Below are 23621 nucleotides of genomic sequence, written 5' to 3' on the forward strand. Positions count from 1 at the left end.
AACCTCCCATTGCTTGATGATGATGATGATGCGACAATGAAAATGACGATCATGGTGATGATGACAGTGATCATGATTATGATGAGAATGATGACAAAACCACCGAACACACATTACAAAGCATTTCGGGGAGAGCATCATTCAGGGACTGCTTTGCTAACTCACATTTTGGGTAAGCAAACTTGTAGACAATAAGTAACAACAAACTATTTTTTCCTTACACAATTTTATTACTCAAAGCATATGTACAATCATTGAGTATTCTTAATTCTTTTCAGTTTTAGTGAGTAATATTCATTTTGAATTTCCAGCAACTTAATTTGCAATTTGAGCTTTTTTCTTTTAAGGGACTCAATGTCATCCTCAGTGGCTGCGCCCTGTGCAAATCCAGTGTCTTGTGAGGCAGAGGGTCATCTGGAGGACACAGGGAGATGTCCTGAGATGATACAGGAGAAGATGCATCTGATGTACCGGCTCCAGAATTATCCACACTACATTCACATGCAGAAAATATTAAACAGTGCAAACATGTTTATTCAATTCAATGTGGTGATTGAAATACTATCAATTTATTAAAAAGGCACATTACATGCATACATTATTACATGCATAATTTTCTTCTTACCATCTTTGTAACTCCTTCAATTTGAGAAGTGCAGGGTCTGGGGCATCTGGAATGCCACAAATAGAGGGATTGGCCGTACCAAGTATCTCCTCTACTATTTCGCCAATCTCAGACAGAGGTTTACATGGAAACCTGGCCCCCACCTGTTTGACAAGAACCCAGCTGCTGACCACATGGAGACAATCATTTCATATAAAATGGTTTAATAAGCTCAAATAAAATGTACCTGTGGCTCGCATGCTTTCTTTATATGCTGCAATTTCCTTGCGTGTTGTTGCCAACACATTGTACCACCTTTTCTCACAATCCTCTGCTGAACGTCTTGTCTGAGGAAATGCTGCATTTACTGTCAGTACAATATGTTGCCATGCGTTTTTCTTTTCTTTGCTTGTTAAAGTCAGACTGAATTTTCCTCTTATCACGTCCTTCCATTTAAGGACTGACTGCACTAGAAGAAGATTTTCTTCCTTGGACCAGTTTGGTTTTCTTTTTGCATCCATTTTTTACCAATTTGCAACTTTTGTCTTTCCTTTATATACAGCTGTGAGTGCAATTTTTAATTATGTGATTCATCAGCTTAATTACTTCAATAGCATCCATTTAATTAATGTGTTGAAACTATTAAAATTGTGTGAAATAAATGTATGTACTTATTTGTAATCTTTTTGCACAAAGCAAAAACGAATTATTCTAAATAAATTGAAACATTGAAATAATTGTTATGTCTTAATTAAATAATGAATTAATTGTGTCATGCTGCTGTGACCTCACCCTTGCAGGCTCACTATTGGCTGATTCAGAGGTTCAGGGCGGACATTTTGGGTTCACATCATTGTAGTCCTTAGTTCACAGCACTTAAGTCCCACTTCAGTCAGCACTTAAGAATCAGTCTTATACTTTACTGAAAGTTGCTTTTAGCTGCTTTATAAAAGTCTCCTACACTTAAAAAAGTCCTACTCTTTACTAAGTATTTTCTGACACTTAAGTCAAAGCTTAAGACTATTCTTAAGAGCATTTCTTAGAAGTTTTATACATACGGGCCCTGATGTTTATTGTAGATTGTTATAGGTCTTATCACCGTCATGACTGCTATGTTGCTTGGAACTGCACACAAGACTTTCCCCCACTGTTGCACTTGTGTATATGGCTGAGTGACAATAAAGTGATTTGATTTGATCATTGCTATGGATACTAAAACCACAAAACAATGAGATACAATGAGTCATTCCACTGAAAGACACAGAGAATCCCAGAAGGAGAACTTCTCGAACAAAATGCCCAGACGCACCCTGATCAAATCGGCTGAGAACAATTATTCTGACTTAGTTTTACACTGTAACTTTGTCAAATGATTTCTCATACTGTAGTAGATACATGATTTGACTTCCTTTCCTTAACGGGGTCATATCATACATTATTTGTCTTTTCTTTGTCTTTTTCCCCATAATTGTGGTAAATTATAATTAGGTTTTTCCATCACAATTTTCCAACCTCTCTCTAACTCTTAAGATTTAAATGATCGTTTTCACTCCCTTTCACATGAAAGGTAGCAATAGTAACTTTATATAGGTATGTTATTTAGTCTGTGTAGTCTCATGTGGTTCTGTGTTTGTCCTGTGTTGTTTTATGTAGCACCATGGTCCTGGAGGAATGTTGTCTCGTTTCACTGTGTACTGTACTAACTGTATATGGTTGAACGACAATAAAAACCACTTGACTTGACTTGAAATCCGTGACTGAAATGATCAAATGAGCAGATTGTGTCTAAGATTGGGATCTTTTAGAAGGATATGCAGAGTGGTATGTGCTACATACAGCAACAAACAGCAGGTCTAGACGTTCAAACATCCACAAATGTTACTTTTATTGTTAGTACTTCTGGGGTTAGGAATAAATATTTATCCAAATTTCTCATTTCTCAATGTGTCGATGCATTCATCTTTTTAACCTCAGTAGCTGCAGAGTTTAGAACGAGATGTTTTACAGTTTATTTTCATTAAATGCTCTTTTTGAACGGGGACGTTTTGAAAGTTACAGTCTGTTTCATAGTATATAAATATTTTTTTGATCTCAAAAGATCAAGGGAAATTTGATTCCTCATGATATGGCCCCTTTCATTTTTGTTGTTGAAAAATTACAGATTGGAAACTGAGTTTAGAAAGTTACCTGTTCTGAGTGTAGAACCTCACATGCTCAGGTAGGGGCTGATGGTGCAGTGTTGGATTGTGGATAATTTGCAGGCTGCTCAGGGAAACACTGCTAGTGGTAAAAAATAAATAAAAATAGTAACCTCTGGTGGGTACTGACCTAAAGAAAACATATGAAAAACCAGCACTTGAAAGTAATTATGCGATTTAAAGTTGAAGTGTGTAAATTGTTCACCACTGGTGGCACCAAACTAAATTGCAATGTTTATTTGAGCAGCCTGACTGAGCCAGACTTAATGAGAGTTTGGGGCAGGCTACATGTTCGTTCAACCAATAGTAGAGTTGTTTGAAAACAGTACATATTTATGCAATTCTATTTGGTACTAGTGGCGCAGAACTTACACGCTTTAATTTGAAAACAGTTCAGTTATAGCTACATCAATAAAGCCACACTGATCTGACAGAACTGGAGCAAACATTTGCTGGGACTTCATTCTAATTGATGTGAACTTGACATGGTGACTTCTTAGAACAAAATTACAAAACAGGCAACACAATTCTAACGAATCATTTGGGAATGGTAAAAGTAAACATCTTTAACCACTTAAGCTTGAAGCAGCTGCTCTGTTGATGCTCTTCTTATGTGTTTAGAGGAAATTAAAGGCTGGATGGCGAATCATTTTTTTCCAATTAAATGAAAGCAAAACTGAAGTATTGATTTTAGGCTCTGCCATGACTTCATCTGTCATTGAAGCCCAGTTAGGCCTGCTCTCCTCCAATGTACACATGCATGTCAAAAATCTTGGGGTCATATTTGACAAATCATTACTGTTTGACAAACAGATTAGTGCTGTTACTAAGGGAAGTTTCCTTCAATTGAGGTCTGTTGCTACATTTTCTTTCTGGTAAAGACCTTGAAACTGTGATCCATGCTCTTATTACTTAACGGCAGGATTATTGTAACTCTCTATATGCTGGTCTACCTCAGTCTGCTTTATCTTGTTTGCAGATGGTTCAAAATGCCACTGCCCAATTTTTAACTGGGACTAAAAAAAGAGATTACGTTACCCCTGTATTAGCTGCCCTTCATTCACCTCCTGTCAAGGCTAGAATTAATTTTAAAATTCTTATTTATCTGTAAAAGGCACTGTCAATCCATATTCACCTCCTAGAATGCTTAGATCTTGTAAGGAACTTCTTTTATCAGTTCGCGTTGCATTCTAGAATCTCTAGAGATCGAGCCTCTGTTGTCGCCCCCAAACTCTGGAACAATCTCCCTTTACACTAAAGGTCCGTCCCATCTTTAGCCATTTTTAAATCTTCTCCTAAAACCTATTTTTACTCTGTATCATTTGGTACTATTTAAGATCTAGGTTACATGTTGTTTATTGATGTTTAGTTTGTTTGTTTTTATTTTGTTTGATTATTTTTATATATTTGTATCTAATTTTATATCTAATTGTACAGCACTTCTGTTCAACTTTTGTTGTTTTTAAATGTGCATACTTGACCAGCGAAACCGAAAACGTTAAAGACCCCATGAAATCAAACAACATCAACATTAAGGCAACAAAACACATTAAGGCTTCTGTGGCACTAGCGACAGCACAAGATTAGAACACTTCCATTCAAGCACAGCTTCACGAAGCACAATATCGAGATGTGATTTTCTACTTTTTAAACTACGTTTTAAAAGCAATCTAATAAGGCTGTGTTTATACTAGGGCTGTTGCGGTAGCATTTTTTTTTTACCACCACAGTGATTAAGGTCTAATCACCACCGGTGAATGGTGTTATACGAAGGTTGGAGGGTAGAGCAAAGGGGGTGTGCACAAATTACATTTTATTGTGAATACATTTTCAAAAAGTGGTGGTTTAATTAAGAACTGAAGAGTGCCTTGGAAACTACACCTTGATGATTTCAAAAAGTGCATAACTGAAAACAAAGTAAAAATTAAATCTACTCAATACAGTGGGGGGGGGGGGGGTTTCTCTCAGCTGATCAACCTCCCATCTGCATGCAGACTCGTCATCATCGTGGATGATGCCAATGACCGTGGTGTCATCTGCAAACTTCAGGAGCTTGACAGAGGGGTGCAGTGCAGTCATTCGTGTACAGGGAGAAGAGCAGTGGAGAGAGAACACATCCCTGAGGAGCAGAGAGTAGTGCTAATAGTGAGGGTCCCCTGTCTGTCAGAAAGCTGATGATCCATCGACTGATTGGGGTGGGCATGGAGAGCTGGGTCAGTTTGGTTGAGAGAAGAACAGGCATGATGGTATTGAAGGCTGAACCGAAGTCCACAAATAGGATCCTTGCATAATTCACTGGTCTGTCAAGGTGTTGCAGGATATAATGCAGTCCCATATTGACAGCATCATCCACAGAGCTGTTTGCTCGGTAAAGCACTGAAGTGACATGGGCTACATTTATACTGCCTTTATGTACTTTTTGGGCTTGCATTAAATAAACTAAATAAACAGAGCAGAGATATTTTCTTAAAATCTTTGTTTTTGTACAGAAGAACAAAGAAAGATCTGAGATGGCATGACATCTGGGATGACATGGGGTGGGTGAGTGAGTGATGAGAGAATTTTCATTTTTGGGTGAACTATCCCTTTAAGGAATATAGCACAAACACACTTTTCAAAAACAGGTTTCTTATTACAAAACACTATATATCTCCATCACACAATTATTTGAAACACAACATAGAACTTGAGATGTGCTGGAAATGACAGTAGTGGGAATATTGATGACTTTCAGGAAAAAACAAAAACAAAATATAAATCTCTTGATGCAAGTACATAAAAAAAGAAAATAGCGAGTGTGTGAAAAATGTTTTAATGAGACTGTACTTTCTAGAAGTCCACAGAGTTACAAGTGCCCGAAGTTAAAGAAACAGCCATTGTTCAAAATTAACACTTGTGTGGTTGTCAAATGAAGAACATGCACATATTAATGTTATAGACTACAGTTGGTAGTTCAAGTTATTATGTTACGACACTTGTCTGAACGCGAGGACTACATAAACTTAATAAACCACCTTACTTTAAAAAAAATAAATCACCTTAGCTTGGGTACATGGACATGTTATGCATCAACTACTCTTATTTGAAGTGTTTCATAAACAAAAAGCACACTTTAATTTAAAGAGGCCCTATTATGCTTTTTGGGAGTTTACCTTTCCTTAATGTGTAATATAGCTCTTAGTGCATGTAAAAGGTCTGCAGAGATGCAAAGCACAAAGTCCACATGTCCAGCCATTTCTTCCATAAAGTATCTATGTCACTATGTAAAACATTTGCATAATACCAGCCTAAGGGCAACTTTGGCCCACCCTCAAACAACCGTAGTTATAGCAGAGGCCAGGATGACTTGGGTTAGTGTTGTTGGCATGTCGAGAAGATGCTGTTTTCTTCACTGCGAAAACAAAACCTCTTTGATTGGATTTCCAAAGGCAGACGAATTGAAGAATCAGTGTTTAAAATGTATTTTAATTATTTAACAATACAACCACAACTAATGCCAGATTTTCAAGTCGGTTACTTATGAAAGATGGTGTGGCTCCCACTTTGTTGGGACAATCTGTGCTTCACGATCAAAACCTGTAAGTATGCTTGATTATTTGTGGATTTATCAGCTGCCGAGAGTTCAAATGCTGAGTTTTGTGTTTTAGCTACGGTGTACACCCAGTGCGCAGTTGTAGGCCTCTGCTAACCTGCTAGCTAACGTTATTGTGTTGAAATAGTTTTGCTGATCAGCTGCGGGCCCACTTTTACCTACAATTGTGTCGAATTATGCTATCATCATAATAGTGATCAAGTGAGGAGATGGATTTATTTTTACAAATGGTAATTTTACATCTGCAATCCACGGTAGTGCTCGGCTAACTTGCTATGTAATGTTATTGTTGTGGTAAGGGTTTACTATTCAGCTGTGGGCCGGCTTTTACCTAAAACTGTGTAACATAATGGCCGATCTCAAGAGTCTTACATAATTATAAGCTCTAATGTTATGGCCGCTTTCCATAGTAGTGCATGGCTAACTTGCTCACTTACTCTCTAATATCCCCAGTTGAGAAAAATTACGTGTTTTTTGAACATTAAAGCATGCAAACCTATTCTAGTAGATCCCCAAAATAAAATTATGAACCTAATATGGGCACTTTAAAGTTCGCAAGATTAAATAAACAACGTTTATATAGATAAAAACATAAATAGCCTCATTAAATACGTATATGTTTGTAACATGTTTTCTCACCTGTCACGAGACTGTACATGCACACCTTGATTTTGCTTCTTCGAGGAAACATTTTTATTTTATGCAAATTAGGGGAAGCCCACGTTTATGCAAATAATGCAGAGCATAGAGTCTGCGCTAACCAATAAGGTTTGTGAAAAACAGAACCATTGGAAACCATATGCATCAACATGGTGGGATTCTACCTGTCTAGCGCTCGGCGTCCAATTGGTTTTAAAGGTTAACTCAGTCATTTTTTCACCCATTAAAAAAGTTTCACTCCCAAATAAATTAATTTTTAACTTTGAAACATATGTATAAAATCATGACCACACACATGAGATGAGGACTCTAGTCATATCAGTAACCTTATCCACAGTTTTCCTGAGCAACCACTGGGTGGCGATATGATGATTCTAATTGCCTGTTTTGTATTTCTGGTCTCGAGACACAATGTAAAAACTACCAAAACGAACGATTCAGATGGAGAACAGCCATTTAAGTGATATTTTGAGGCTCAACTTCTGCAGTTGTTGGCTGTCATAACTCAAAGTAGTAAATTATATCAACATAATTAACTTCGGACCGTCGCTTCATGACATCTACATACTCAGGTGAGGCACGATCAAAAAACAAAAAACAAAGAGCCATCTCGACTCTTATAAAGGTATAGTTCACCCAAAAATTAAACTTCTCTCATTATTTACTCACCCACATGATATTCTAGTTGTGTATGACTTCTCTTTTTCACCAGAACACATTTCTTATGCAAGTGAATGGAGATTTCTCTTTTGAAGCTCCAAAATCACAGACAGTAAGCATAAACATCATCCATAAGACACCAGCTGATTAACTGATGTCTTCTAGAGATTAATATATTATGGAGACAATGCTACTTAAAACCAATGTTTCACCTTTTCGCCTTTGAACTAACCAAAAACAACAGTAAGGATTTCACAAAAGTGTTATCATAACAGGGATTTACTTAAGGTATTTCATAAAGCGATAGTTTAAGCAAAAACAAAAATAATTTGTCACCCTCGTTCCAAATCCTAGTGACTTCATTTTTCAATACAAAGAATTTGAATGGTGACTGAGACTTTTTGTGTCCCCTGGAATAAAGTAATATGGGTTTGAAAAAACATAATGGTGAGAAAGTGGGGGACAAAATGTTAGCGTATACTGTCCATTTTCAGCTATTAATCTTCATTAGCAAAATAAAGTATAAACCTCAAAGCAACGTTTTTAATGTTCCCTCGCATAAATCTGAGTCTACATAATAAATTATTAGTATAATCATTAGCGTTTATGATAGCCCCCACATGTACAGTAGAAGTCAGAAGTTTACATACACCTTAGCCAAAACATTTTTCACAGTTCCTGACATTTAATCGTAGAAAGCATTCCCTGTTTTAGGTCAGTTAGGATCACTACTTTATTTTAAGAATGTGAAATGTCAGGATAATATGTAAAATGATTTACTTCAGCTTTTGTTTCCTCACATTCCAAGTGGGTCAGAAATTTACATAAACGTTGTTAGTATTTGGTAGCATTGGCTTTAAATTGTTTATCTTGGGTCAAGATTTTTGGGTAGCCTTCCACAAGCTTCTCACAACAAGTTTCTGGAATCTGGAGTCAGGTTTGTAGGCCTCCTTGCTCGCACATGCTTTTCAGTTCTGCCCACAAATTTTCTATTGGACTGAGGTCAGGGCTTTGTGTTGGCCACCTTGACTTTGTTGTCATTAAGCCATTTTGCCACAACTTTGGAGGTATACTTGGGGCCATTGTCCATTTGGAAGACCCATTTGTGACCGAGTTTTAACTTCCTGGCTGATGTCTTGAGATGTTGCTTCAATATATCCACATAATTTTCCTTCCTCATGATGCCATCTATTTTGTGAAGTGCACTAGTCCCTCCTGCAGCAAAACACTCCCACAACATGATGCTGCCACCACCATGCTTTACGATTGGGATGGTGATCTTCGGATTGCAAGCCTCACCCTTTATCCTCCAAGCATAAAGATGGTCATTATCATTATGGCCAAACAGTTCACATTTTTTTCATTAGACCAGAGGACATTTCTACCAAACATTAGATCTTTGTCCCCATGTGCACTTGCAACTGTAGTCTGGCTTTTTTATGACGGTTTTTGAGCAATGGCTTCTTCCTTGCCGAACAGCCTTTCAAGTTATGTTGATATAGGTTTAATTTTACTGTGGATATAGATACTTGTCTACCTGTTTCCTCCAGCACCTTTACAAGGTCCTTAGCTGTTGTTCTGGGATGGATTTAAATTTTTTGCACCAAACTACGTTCATCTCTAGGAGACAGAATGCATCTCCTTCCTAAGCGGTATGATGGCTGTGTGGTCCCATGGTGTTTATACTTGTGTACTATTGTTTGTACAGATGAATGTGGTACCTTCAGGCATTTGGAAATTGCTCCCAAGGATAAACCAGACTTGTGGAGGACCATCATTTTTTTTCTGAGGTCTTGGCTGATTTCCCCATAATGTCATGCAAAGAGGCACTGAGTTTGAAGGTAGGCCTTAAAATACATCCACAGGTACACCTCAAATTCAGTACACGAGTTTCTGACATGATTTTCTGGAATTTTCCAAGCTGCTTAAAGGCACAGTTAACTTGTGATGTCAACTTCTGACCCACTGGAATTGTGATAGTCAATTAAAAGTGAAACAATCTGTCTGTAAACAATTGTTGGAAAAATTACTCATGTCATTCACAAAGTAGATGTCCTAAACGACTTGCCAAAACTATAATTTTGTTTGCAAATATTAAAACTGTGGAGTGGTTAAAAAATGAGTTTGTGACTTCAACCTAAGTGTATGTAAACTTCTGACTTCAACTGTATAAACAGTTCTTAAAAATGACAATTGTTTTAGACTGCAAAGCAGTTAAATGGAAAGGAGGAGGCAAAAACCGGCCTGGCGATATAAACAATATTTTAATGATTAACTTAAACAAAAGACAAAAACACACACATGACAGACATGTCCGTAAACGATCTCTCTCGGAGGCTTAATTAGCCTGATAAGGGACCGGGTGTGTATAATCACGACCCGGCCCCACCCTCCACCCTGTCACATAGACATATCACAAAATCCTTTTAAACCACAATATTAAAATATATAGTATAATGGTGTGGATATTGTTATAACTGTAGTCTATTTAAAGAATAAAATGCTGGTATACTTGCAGCAGAGGATGTAACGGTGTCAGGATCTTCACAGATGATTGCAATCAAAGAGCAGATAGGAGTTATGTGAGCTATAAGAGATCACTCTGACCAGATGTACAGGTAGGAGGGCTCACATGTAGCTCCAACATCACTCACTCTCACACTCTCTGACAGACACACACATACTCTCCCTCTTCTATAATGGTGGGGACTTTCCATTGACTTCTATAGGCTTATAGGTTATCCCCTATAAGATAACCCTCACTGAAACCATTTTGAATTTTTATTAATCTTTATTTCAATGTGACAGGGTGGAGGGTGGGCCGGATTGTGATTCTACACACCCAGCGCATTATCAGGGTAGCCTCCGAGAGGGATAAAGGCCTACTGCAAATGGTGGTGCGAGAGAGAGAGAGAGAGCATTTACGGGCAGCTGTCTTTTCTTTTAAGTTCTTTATTAAATATATGATTTATATTGTCAAGCCGGTTCTCGCCTCCTCCTTTCAATTAATACCTTTATATTCACATATGTAAAAATATTTTGTTTATGTTATATTATACTCACCGACCACTTGATTAGAAACACTTGTACACCTACTTAGTCATGTTATTATCTAATCAGCCAATTGTGTGGAAGCAGTGCAGTGCAAAAAAAAATAATTTTCAACCGTGGCATGATTGTTGGTGCCAGACGGGCTGGTTTGAAGATTTGTGAAACTGCTGATCTCCTGGGGTTTTCACACACAACAGTCTCTAGAGTGTCACTCAGAATGCTGTAAAAAACAAAAAAACATCCAGCGAGCGATGGAAACGCCTTTTTAATGACAGAGGTCAGAGGAGAATGGCCAGACTGGTCCAAGCTGACAGGAAGGTGACTGTAACCCAATTAACCACACGTTACAACAGTGCTATACAGAAAAGCATTTCTGAACATACAACACGTTGAACATTGAGGCGAATGGGCTACAGCAGCAGAATATCCCTCCAGGTACCACTACTGTCAGCTAAGAACAGGGAACTGAGGCTGCAGTGGGCACGGGCTCAACAAAACTGGACGGTAGATGATAGGAAAATCATTGCCTGGTCTGACGAATCTTGATTTCTGCTGCGCCATACAGATGGTAGGTCCACTGCAGCCTCAGCTGTCTGTTTTTGGCTGACAGAAGTGGAACCCATCGTGTTCTTCTACTGTTGTAGTCCATCCGCCTCAAGGTCGGACATGTTGTGCATTCTGAAATGCTATGAAATACAGAGCGGTTATCCGAGTTACTGAAGCCGTTCTGTCAGCTCAAACCAGTCTGGCCATTCTCCGTCGACTTCTCTCATCAACAGGGTGTTTTGTTGTTTTTCGTACAGTTAACTGTAAATTCTAGAGACTATAGAGCGTGAAAATCCAAGGAGATCAGCAGTTACAGAAATCCTCAAACCAGCCCGTCTGGCACAAACAATCATGCCACAGTCCAAATCACTGAGATCACATTTGTCCCCATTCTGATAGTTGATGTGAACATTAACTGAACCTCCAGACCCATATCTGCATGATTTTATGGCATTTTAATGGTCTACAGCAGAAGAAGACCATGTTGAGCACGTTTTTAGGACCATAGTGTTCCTAATAAATTGCTTGGTGAGTGTATGGACCCAAATCATGTTTTGAATGCATTCTACATAAATAATATGAATTTAAGTAATGTACAGTAATGTAATTAACTTAATTGAAATTCAGTAACTTTAATCTGATTACAATAATTTATAATGCAATGTATTACACTACTTTTTTGGAAAATTATAATTTACATTAATTACTGCATAATTGGATTATACCCTGCTAATAAATAACAACATAAACATCACTGAAGCCAAACTGAAAGCTCATTTCTTTGACAGTCAATAGGGTTTATAAAAGAATGAGGAAAGAGGAATACGCTTGTAAAGAGTGTAAAATACTGTACTTTTTATTTCCAAATGGGAACTGAGTTAACAAAATGGCCTGTAAAAAAAATTGGAATGGAAAAAATTATTTTGAGGCTGTTACTGACACAGTAATGTTAAACTAACACATAACTCAAACAATGTGAAAAGACGTGATTTGAGAGACATTATGATGGCCACTGCGCAAACCAACAAGGGAAAAAACTTTGCAGTGTTCCCTTGCAAATGAAAACAGGTTAAATAAAATACATTACGACAAAAAAAAAAAGAAAAGACAAAGTATCCTCCATTGTGGACAAAATCAACAGAATAAGAATACAGAGGTGCATCAGGATACAGACTGGATGTCGTGGCAACCCCTGAGGGGCAACAGAACCCAATTCTCCCTCCATCACATCACATTGCCATTTTCTGGCAAACAGAAAATGAAGTGACCCTTTCGGAACAGCTGTCTGAGTGTCACTAAAAGTGAGTCCGAAACTGAAGGGAGCTGCCTTGCTCAGTCACTGCCCTGCAATGACAGTGTTTTTGCATAAAGGTACAGGTACCTCCTAAAGGATTTCAGACCTCGAAGGCACCGTCTCATCATGTCTAATGATGAGTTTTCTATCTAGAAGAAATTCAAGTGAGCATTTGAGGTAACCAAGCAAATACTTAATGACTATTATGCTTATTTCTCTGTAGAAATACAATCATAATTTGGATTTATTTTTTTACATTTATAAGTTAATTTGCTCGTTTCAAGTGCTCCACACGATTTTTATTCTTTCATTCAATTGCCCAACTGCACAAACGTGATTTTGGGATATCACAGGCAACGCTGTACTTGCGTTATGAATAGATCTGTCTGGTTTTGGAAATAAAATCCCATTTATTTTCTCCATTGGCAAATGGATTTTTAAAACCTTTAAATACAGTCCTACCATGGGCTCTGAGGTTGCTAACCGATGGTATATGCTTCTGTTGAAGCTTACAGTTTTTTCATGTTCACTTTTCAAAATAATATGTAATAGCAGAATCAGAGTCGCGGCAAACAAAGTGCACCAAAAAAGCCCTGCGGCGACTGCCAACTCAGATGAAGCACAGCGAATAATGCAATCAAGGCGGTTTCTCTCAAACTACTTATATATTTGTTTCTGTACATTTTGCAATACAATTAAAATATATTGTTTATATATGAATTATGGTAAGTACATATTGTGATTTTAATTTCCTTATTTTTTTGGCTTCAAATTCAAAAGTTTATAATATTGTGATTCATCCTAGAGATGGTAGATTTGGTTCATGGCTTAGAAATCTTATGAAGGATTTTATTAAATCCCTATGAATTTTTTTTTTTTTATTAATCATAATTCTGAAACCAAAATGGCAGAAAAAGTTGGCGCGCTCTATTGCAGTCTGGCACATTTCGGAATGCAATGGCACACAAAATCGAGCTTGTGCAGCTAAAAACATCTGCGCTTGTCATACTTTCGAAGAGTTGTTCCTTGACGCCTACCTCCGTATTCTGCCTAGGAAGGCTGTGTTTTTCAGATTTTTCAAGTATGGGGAAACATACTTGGGGGAAATGTTTAAACCTTTAAAATGAGAATAACAAATGTTCTTCCACCATGGAAAAACATTAATATTACAATGGTACAATCAATATCAATAAAAAGTTGTAAATGGGACTTGTTTCATCAAGTGAGTGAGCAAGTGGAGGTATGCTGAAAAATAGAAGTCCTTAACATTTGGCAGCAAATACAAAACTGTAATGTACATCATTTGTAAAATAACTTGTGTTATTACATTAGGTTAACAGCTGGTACTTTGGATAGTACAACAGTTTTTACAGATGTCAACACAACCTTAATTGAGCATCTTGGAGGGATAGTTCAGAAATGACAATTCTCTAATTTACTCAACATCATGCCATATCAGATGTGTATGACTTTCTTCTGCAGAACAAAAATAATGATTTTTAGAAGAATATCTCAGCTCTGTAGGTTCATACAATTCAAGTAAATGTTGATGCTCCAATGCAAAAGAATTTGGCCATATGAAGTCATGCAGTGAATCCATATGAATCCAGTGTTTTATTTCATATCTTTAGATATGGGTGAGAAATGGATCAATATGCAAGTCCTATTTTGCTAGAAATTCTTCTCCCTGCCCAGTAGGGGGGCGATATGCATGACAAATGTGAATCACCAAAAACACAATTAGAAGAATGTGAAAGTTGGTGGAGATTGACTGAGCAGGGAGGAGAATTTAGAGTAAAAAAGGACTTAAATATTGATCTATATCTCACTCACACCTATCATATCACTTCTGAAGACATGGATTTAACCACTGGGGTTGTGTGGATTTTATTACTTTTATGCTGACTTTATGTGATTTCTGGAGCTTCAAAATGTTGGCAACCATTCACTCGCATTGTATGGACCAAAAGAGCTGAGAAATTCTTCTAAAAATCTTCATTTGTGTTCAACAGATGAAAGAAAGTCATACACATCTTGGATGGCATAAGGGTGTCAATACTGAGAGAATTTTTATTTTTGGGTGAATGATTTCTTTAAGCATTGCAAAAGAAAAAATAAATTAAACAAACCGAAATCTGAGGAATCAACTTATTATGCAGGTTGAGTCTGCAGCCATTTTAAAATCACTAGAATCATAAAAATGCTCTGAAGATTTATTCTTCTAACTAGAGCACAATCTCACCAGCAGAGGGGAGAACAAATAAACTATATACATTCTCAAGGCCCAAATGAACAGCGTTCGCCACATCGGTAGATAGCAAAACCGTTCATAGAGGTTAACGCTTCACAAAGATCAGCTTCTTTAACGTAACCTTAATTGCTACTTTGCAAAGCAAAACTAAAAGATGAGCGGGGGTAAGAAACAAAACATGACTGAAAACGAACCAAAAATATACCATAAACAAGCATCTCATATTTACAATTAATACAGGCAATTCATATCATTATAATGGTTATGGTGAAAACCCTGAACATTACCTTCCCAACATTGCCCACAATCCCAGCTTGCTCTTGTATACACTCGTCAGGTTGCAAAGTCTGTGCAAGCGATTCAGTCTTCAGGCGTGAGACCACAGTGAGAGTAACAAGGAAATTAGGTAAAGCTGTACATTCCTCCAGACAGGAGGGTTGAGACTCATGGGCTGGGAGGGTGAGATCATGATGCGGAGTGTTTATAGGTTATCTCCGGGCTGATATTGTGGTTCTGTCGCAGTGAAATAATCCTCAAGGAAGGCCTGCAGGTACTCGAAAGTGGGTCGATCTTCGGGGTCTGTCTTCCAGCATAGAAGCATCAGCTCGTGTAGAGAGCTCGGACAGTCTTGAGGACTCGGCATCCGGTAGCCACGTTCCACTTGTTCCAGCACCTCCCTGTTATTCATGCCTACCAACAGCAACAGAAATACAAAGTCATTAAGACTGTTCATCTTAAAAGCTATAGCAAAATCCCCATGGCGGACTAAGCAGAAAAGGGTAATGTTAATAAATCGTAATCTTATTCGTGGGGGGTAGCCATAGCTAAATAAATGAATACATGTTGTGAGCAATTCTGGGCCATTTTCAATTGATTTCCTTTTGCTGCGTTATTTCACTGAGGCTTTATTTCTGGCATGTGCACCTAACCTAAGCTTTCTCAATCGAGATTTATTATGAGGGCTTGTTTAAGGACCCGTCAATTTACACCTGCATCAGTCATGCTTTGTGTAGCGTCTGGGGTGCGTTGCATCATAAACATAACATTTTTAGGCCACTGTGTCAAATTAAATATAGTTTAATACTTAGAACACATCTTGAGATCCCTTACAGGTGGTACTACAGGTGGTACTACAAGCTTGCATTTCTCAGGAATCTTCCTTATTACGGTCCTGGGGCATTGCGATTAATTGCGTAATTTTTTTTAACAAGTTTTATTAATAAAATTAATCGCACTGAATTAACACGTTAAATCGACAGGCCTAATATATATATATATATATATATATATATATATATAAATAATGGCCTCAGAAAACTTCTGTGTTGCAATCAAACAATGATTAAAGGTGCACACATCAATGTTTTCCTCATTAAAAAAGTATTACTACCAAAGAAATAAATAGATATTTTGAAATATGTATAAAATCATGATCACTCACATGAAATGAACATTCCAGTCATATCAGTAACCTTATAAAAGCTGCTTAAATCTACATGGAGAGGGTCCCTTAAAGGGAGCAACTATGTTAGGATCACCAGCCAAATAATATTCCCTAAATCTCACATTGTGAAAAGTGAATTTTTACAATCGCATTAGTAACTGCAAACTGTTGTGTCTAAATGATGCCGCACCCAGGCCCCTAGGTGTTAGTGTTAGTCCAAGACAACATACTCCAAAAATTACAGAGTGGACCTTTAAAACTCTGGGGCAGGACAAAGACTGCTTCTAAAGACCTGGGATCCTGGAACAGAACTCTACTTGTGAAGCCAGAGGATTCATCATGTTCTTCAGGGACATGACCAGATTTCAAAAGATCTGAATGCCTGCAAACATCTGCAATCATGATGCAATCAGCCAAGACCTCTGGAGTTTTCCTATAAGGATTCTTGTGGCTCTAGTTTATCCATGTGTCAGTGTTTAAGCGTCATCATTGCAGAGTCTGGGCTCAAATTAAAGGAGTGGTTTACTGTTAAGAAACATCAAGTCCATATTGTGTATTTTAGTTCACCATTGTCTTATTGACAGATAATAATTAAAACCTGGATTCAGAGCTTTGTTTGCCACAGCATACACTTCTATGGTCATAGAAAAACATTACAAAGGCACTGATGTTGCTGTTCCACAGAACACTGAACATGACCACACAAGAAGTCGCGACCGTTTCCGAAAGTACCAGTGCCCTAGGTTCGGCAACACTAAGCCGACTCACTCACATGCAACATTTCCCACCAGACACTTCTGCATCAGTTTCAGTGCGTTTACCCTTCCCACGTGGCTAGACCGGCAGCACATTGCATCAGCAACGTGAGAGACCCGGGTTCATATCCACATTGAAACAGGAGGTGATTGCATTCACTTTCCCCCCTAACATTTCCTTTTTACTCCACTAATGGTTAGGTTTAGGATTTCAGTTTGTAAAACATGCATTCCTCTTCACTCTATTACACTGAAATGAACTCGCTTCACAACTAGTTTTTTGCAACCTCTCCTGGACATAAATGGAGCTCACACATGCCTATAACACTTAACGCTTTGGCCACTGGGGGCAGTGTTTTAAATTTCAGTAAGTATGCACCATTTTTTGCTAAAGAAAAGTCAACCTACTCTTTCCGATTTCTCTGTGAGATCAGGCTGGTCTTTAAGACAAACTTATTAAAGTTGGATTTATCGTAACTGTTATTCATTGGCATTCTTAAGGACAAAGAGTATTTTTTAGACATAAAAATACTTTCAACTGATCTTGGCCAAAACAGCTACAAGTAAGCCAAAAATAGGTTGATTGCACTGAAAAGTGAAAATGCTGTGGCTCTGTGGTCTTCTCCTTGGATGGGGCAATTTGGTTGTCCAACCATGACAGACAGAGGTGGAGTCTTAAGGAAACCATTTTTTATTTTTATTTTGTTTGGTGACAATAGTGCCGCAGAAATGTCACACTTCATGAATTTTGGGATACACAGTATGTTCAGTAAGGTCTTCAAAAAGACTAGCAGCTAATTTTGGATGCAGGTCAGATATTGTTCAGGCTTTTAAAAATGTATTTTAAACTTCAGGATCACATTAGTAATTTTACATAACATCCTCCAGAGATTTTACACCATTAGAAGTACAAATTTAATAGGGATTACATGGAACCAGTTATGTAATAATTTGTTCTAAGAACACATGGTTATTCAGATTTCCTGTTGTGATTCTGTTCTTTAGTCATGTACCTGGATATGGCACTCTGCCTTTAGTCGCCAGTTCCGTAAGAAAGATTCCAAATGACCAAACATCAGATTTAATGGTGAACTTCCCGTACAGAGCTGCCTCTGGTGCTGTCCACTTAATGGGGAATTTAGCCCCTTAAATACAGCCACAGGAGAAACAAGACAGACAGAAGAATGTATTAAAATAAGGAAATCAGGAAGAGATGTTGAACAAGAGACTGATGGTCAACACAATGGGTTTCACTCACTAACCATGCATACTCGTGTATTGTGTGTAAAACCTGTGTACAAACATTTCCATTATGATTCATCAACAAATTTGCAATAACATTTATTCTAATATTTAGGAGAAAATCGAGAGCCCGCTCACCACACTTGCATATAAAAATCACATTCTTCAGGCCTTACAAACATGGAATTTGCTTAAACTTCATGTGAGAACATTTGTTATTTTGGCTATGTCCAAGAGTTATTCAGTTCTATTTGTAACAGAGAAATTAATAGGTTAAAAATAATGAATATGACTCCAGTGGTTTAATCCGTGTCTTCAGAAGCGATATGATAGGTGTGGGTGAGAAACAAATCAATATTTAAGCCCTTTTTTAAACTCTAAATCTCCACTTTCACCTTCACTTTTACATCTGAAAGTCGAATATGGTGCCTGTCTAATTTCACATATGAAAGTGAAAGTGAAAGTAGAGATTTAGAGTAAAAAGGACTTAAATATTGTTCTGTTTCTCACCCAAATCTCTCATATCGCTTCTAAATATATGGATTTCAACACTGGAGTCATATGAATTAATTTTATGTTTCCTTTATTTGATTTTTGGAGCTACAAAAGGTCTGACCATCATTCACTTGCATTGTATGGACCTACAGAGCTGAAATATTCTTTTAAAAATCTTGGTTTGCATTCTGCAAGAAAGAAAGTCAAACACATCTGGGATGGCATGAGGGTAAGTAAATGATGAGAGAATTTTCATTTACGGGTGAACTATCCCTTTAATATATTAAGGTGATGGGAGATTTTGGAATATATTGATGTATTTTATTTGGCATCACAATGTTGCATAAGTATATCAAATGCAGTGAGCATGCATGAGTCCAGAATTGTGGCGAGGAATAAATCTGCTCTGTAGCATGTCTCTCTCACCTTGTCTTGCAGTGTACTCATTGTCCTCAATGAGTCTGGCAAGGCCAAAGTCAGCGATCTTGCACACAAGGTTATCACCCACCAGAATGTTAGCAGAGCGCAAATCTCTGTGAATATAGTTCATTCTCTCGATGTAGGCCATGCCTGCAGCCACCTGAACACACACATACACACTTACACTGGGCAGGCTAAATCTGCTGACCAAAGTTCAATCAAAATCCCTACAGAACAGTACTGAGGTTACTTTAGGCAAATCGAAGCAAGATTACTGAAGTTCTGCAGCTTTGTGCACAATAAGGGAAATAGAATGCTGATGTAAAAATTTTATATATTTATACACACAGCACAGGCTTAAACAGGGTAGTTTCAGATTGTGTGTTTCTATAGGATTAAATATAACACTGATGACAGTGAAGTTGTTTCAATTTGCTACATGATTGATGTACAGTACAATGGCTCCAAAAAGTATTTGGACACTTAAAACACACAAATACATGAATGCCTCTGAATAAGATGATAAAATATCAAACCAGGAGTTATTTATTTTAAAGAAAGAACAAAAAGTGTGCTTGTGCCATCTTTCTTTAAAGTAATAGACACCTGGTTTTATATTTGATCTATTGCAATGGCATTCAGACTTTTTCTTTTTTAAATGTTACTAAATGTAGCATATAAAACCCAAACCCTGAATATGGCATGCAAAAATGAAAACTACTTTCAGACATGCAATATGCATCTTTACAGCTCAAATTATTGATCCACATACAGCAAGTAATAATATTTGACTTACTCAATACTCAAACTTAATAACAGCAGATTGAACAAGGTTACTAACTGCATTCAAAATAAATGCAGTAATTGTGCTGATAAATGTCCTTACATAAAAGGCCAGTGCGTGCTGTGGTTGTGGCGAAACAGTGTCCCATTCATCCCATTAGATACCTTCCATTATGGCCTTGTTCATAGAAGATCATCGTTAGACCCTATTTTAAATCATATCTGTCACAGCTATTGCACTTTGTAAATAAAAATCAGCCAAATTGCAACTGGAGTTTGTGCAATTGTTTTGTAAAGAAAATGTTAAATCTACCAACCAGCCTGTGGGGCAAATGGGTCTTATTAGAGTAGACACGATAACCAGGACGGCGATCCGGACTTTGTCCTGACTCCTGACCCAACGATCGTTATAGAAAAGTCCAAATCTCAAATAATATTTTGGAAACGGGGGGTTTAAACCCCTCAAATAGCACTTTTTGGGCATTTCAAATTCAATTTGAAAAAAGTGCCCATTAACTGCAATTATTTTCTGCGGTGCCAAAAGAAGTGCCGCCACCTAACGTGTGTAAACAGTAACCATGTCCCACATGACACACTACATAATATGCACATAGGCATGAAGTGTCATGTATTTACCTGTAATTCCCATTTTTGCCCACTAGATGTCCCTAGTTCTCTTTTGTGCCCCGTTTTCCCGCCATTTTTATCATCATTGTTTTCACCTGTGTCTTGTTTGGTACTATGTATTTAAGTTACCTCAGTTCCCTTGTTTGTCACTTGGTTTTCGAATGTGCTAGCTAACAGTCCCTTGTGTTGCTCTCTCAGCCTGCCCTGTAACTAGGAGGAGTGAATTCTAAGTTTTTTCCCTTGCTGGACTTACTGAGCTTTGTGTTGATATCTCCTCTTCAAGTTTTCTTCATTGGTTTGAGAAGATTTGTATTCTGTTTTTTCCCCTTGTGCCAAGTTGACTCTTTTGGGACATTACTTTTTATTATAAAATTTTTTTGGCTCAGTGGATAGTCAGTGCCACTCTCTCACCAGAGACCCGGGTTCCAGACCGGCTCGTGACAGGAAAACCAAGTCAACATGGATCCAGAGACAACCAGCACTTCTGAGTACTCCAACCGCCTTGAAGCTAGTGTGCAGAGACATGAGAAACGGATTGTAAATCAAGAGGAACTGCTGACCAAATATTCAGAGCTGTTGGCTGAGATTCTCCCTGCTCTGAAGCAAGTTTTTGAGAGGCTGGCAGTGCCTGCTCCTTCTGCCCCTGTTCCTCCGTCAGTCAATGTCCAGCAGCCAATGTCTGCCATTGAGCCGAAATTACCTCCACCCCAAGGATTCTCAGGTAACCCGAGTGCATGTAGAGGCTTCTTGACACAGTGTTCCTTAACTTTTGATCTTCAACCGTCCAGTTTTCCCACTGATCGCTCCAAGATTGCTTATGTGATCACTCTGCTCTCTGGTACTGCCCTGGACTGGGCCACTGCTGTATGGGAGGCACAGAGCCCCTGCTGTGCTAGTTTCCAGACTTTCACAGATGAGTTTCGGCTGACTTTTCATCACCCCCTCACCAGTCGGGAGTCCTCCAGACGTCTTCTCTCCCTGCACCAGGGACAACGTAGTGTGGCGGAGTACGCCATCCAGTTCCGTACCATAGCTGCAGAGAGTGGTTGGAACAAGGAGGCTCTGATGGCCAGCTTTTCTTCTGGGCTCTCAGAGGATATCTTGGATGAGCTCGCTACACGAGAACCAGCCGTGAATCTTGAGACCCTCATCGAGCTCTCCATTCGCCTGGATAATCGTCTTCGAGAGAGGGCACTCAACCGCAGGTCAGCTAGACCCATCTATCAAACCCCTATACTTGACTCTCCCTCTGACCAAGAACCTCCTGAGCCTATGCAGGTAGGCCGAGCCCAGATCACCCCAAGAGAACGAGATCGACACATGCGGGAGCACTGCTGCTTGTACTGCGGCGGAACCGACCACTTCCGAGTGACTTGTCCTGTTCTACAGGGAAACGCTAGACACCATGCAGGTCAGAGAGGACTGTAACGGGAGCTGCCCTCACCTCCCTATCGTTTAACTCTGGTCTTTTTCTACCCGTTACCCTCAAGTGGAACTCTCACAGTCACCCCCTACAGGCTTTTGTGGACTCTGGAGCAGCTGGAAATTTCATGGATACCACCTGGGCCAGCAAACATGGAATCCCATCTGGACTCCTACCTGTACCCATTGCAGTTACAGCCTTGGATGGAAGACCCCTAGGCGTGGAAGGCGTCACCCAGGCCACAGATCCTCTTTCTCTCTCAGTCCATCATCACCAAGAGAAGCTGACTTTTTATCTCATCCAGTCCCCAGAATTTTCACTCATTCTTGGTCACCCCTGGCTTAAACTGCATAATCCACAGTTTGATTGGACAACCGGATCCCTTATTCAATGGGGCCCAACTTGTCAAACCACCTGTTTACACTCTGACTCTCCTGTCTCACCTCCCGAGTTCCAAGAGTCCATTGACCTCTCCCGAGTCCCCAGTGTGTACAATCAACTTAAGCTGGTATTCAGTAAGCAGAGAGCCACAACACTGCCACCCCACCACCCATATGACTGCGCTATTAACTTGTTCCCTGGTACCTGTCCCCCCAGAGGCCGGATTTTCTCTCTGTCGGCTCCTGTGCATGCAGCTATGAATGACTACATCAAGGAGGCCCTTGCTGCTGGTTTCATCCGTCAGTCCACATCACCTGCAGGAGCTGTTTTTTTCTTTGTGGGGAAGAATGACGGGGGTCTCCGGCCCTGCATTGACTACCGTGGATTAAATAGCATCACCATCAGAAACCGGTACCCCTTACCACTGCTGGGAACAGCGTTCGAGTTGTTGCAGGGAGCATCTGTCTTCACCAAGCTCGATTTGCGCAATGCTTACCATCTCGTATGCATCCGGCAAGGCGATGAGTGGAAGACTGCATTCAACACACCCACCAGTCACTATGAATATCAAGTGATGCCCTTCGGCCTGACCAATGCTCCAGCGGTGTTCCAGGCCTTGATTAATGATGCTCTCCGGGATATGCTCAACATCTTCGTGTTTGTCTATCTGGATGATATCCTGATCTTCTCGAGTTCCCTGCAAGAACACATTGAGTATGTTCGACTAGTGCTCAAATGCCTTCTGGAGAATCATTTGTATGTCAAGCCAGAGAAATGCGAGTTCCATGCCACTAAGGTGCAATTCTTGGGATTCATAGTGGAACCCGGCCATATGCTCATGAACCCCAGCAAGGTCAAGGCTGTGTCAGAGTGGCCCACCCCAGCCTCAGTCAAGGAAATCCAGCGATTTATCGGCTTTGCCAATTTTTATCGAAAATTCATCAAGAATTTCAGCTCTGTGGCATCAGATCTCTCAGCACTCACCAAGGCAAGCCACACCCGTTTCCAGTGGACCCCAGGAGCCGAGGCCGCCTTCGCCAAGCTCAAGTGTCTGTTTACCTCCGCACCCATTCTCTCTATGCCTGACCCTGAAGTTCCATTCGTCGTGGAGGTGGATGCCTCTGATGTAGGAGTGGGAGCTGTGCTTTTTCAGAGAGGAAAGGATGAGCGGCTTCACCCATGTGCTTTTTTCTCC

At 39.1% G+C, this 23621-nt stretch overlaps 1 protein-coding gene across 8 annotated transcripts in view; it reads right to left on the bottom strand.

Annotated features, from left to right (window-relative positions):
- Nucleotides 1–311: 311 nt before the first annotated feature.
- Nucleotides 312–23621, bottom strand: part of LOC127623867 (tyrosine-protein kinase fynb-like) — a 101151-nt gene continuing 77841 nt past the window's right edge. For 7 of the 8 annotated variants that reach the window (XM_052098440.1, XM_052098445.1, XM_052098444.1 and 4 more), the window contains 3 exons: nucleotides 19219–19372; nucleotides 18069–18200; nucleotides 12153–15546 (listed from right to left, as the gene is read on the bottom strand). In XM_052098440.1, the coding sequence (XP_051954400.1) occupies nucleotides 15338–15546; nucleotides 18069–18200; nucleotides 19219–19372 (495 nt within the window). In that variant the 3' untranslated portion in view covers nucleotides 12153–15337. Of the gene's footprint in view, nucleotides 492–625; nucleotides 769–2791; nucleotides 2885–12152; nucleotides 15547–18068; nucleotides 18201–19218; nucleotides 19373–23621 lie in introns of those variants that run through there. The other variant, XR_007968102.1, reaches the window with a different exon arrangement.

This window comes from Xyrauchen texanus, chromosome 30 (assembly GCF_025860055.1).
Source record: "Xyrauchen texanus isolate HMW12.3.18 chromosome 30, RBS_HiC_50CHRs, whole genome shotgun sequence".
Taxonomy (NCBI): domain Eukaryota; kingdom Metazoa; phylum Chordata; class Actinopteri; order Cypriniformes; family Catostomidae; genus Xyrauchen; species Xyrauchen texanus.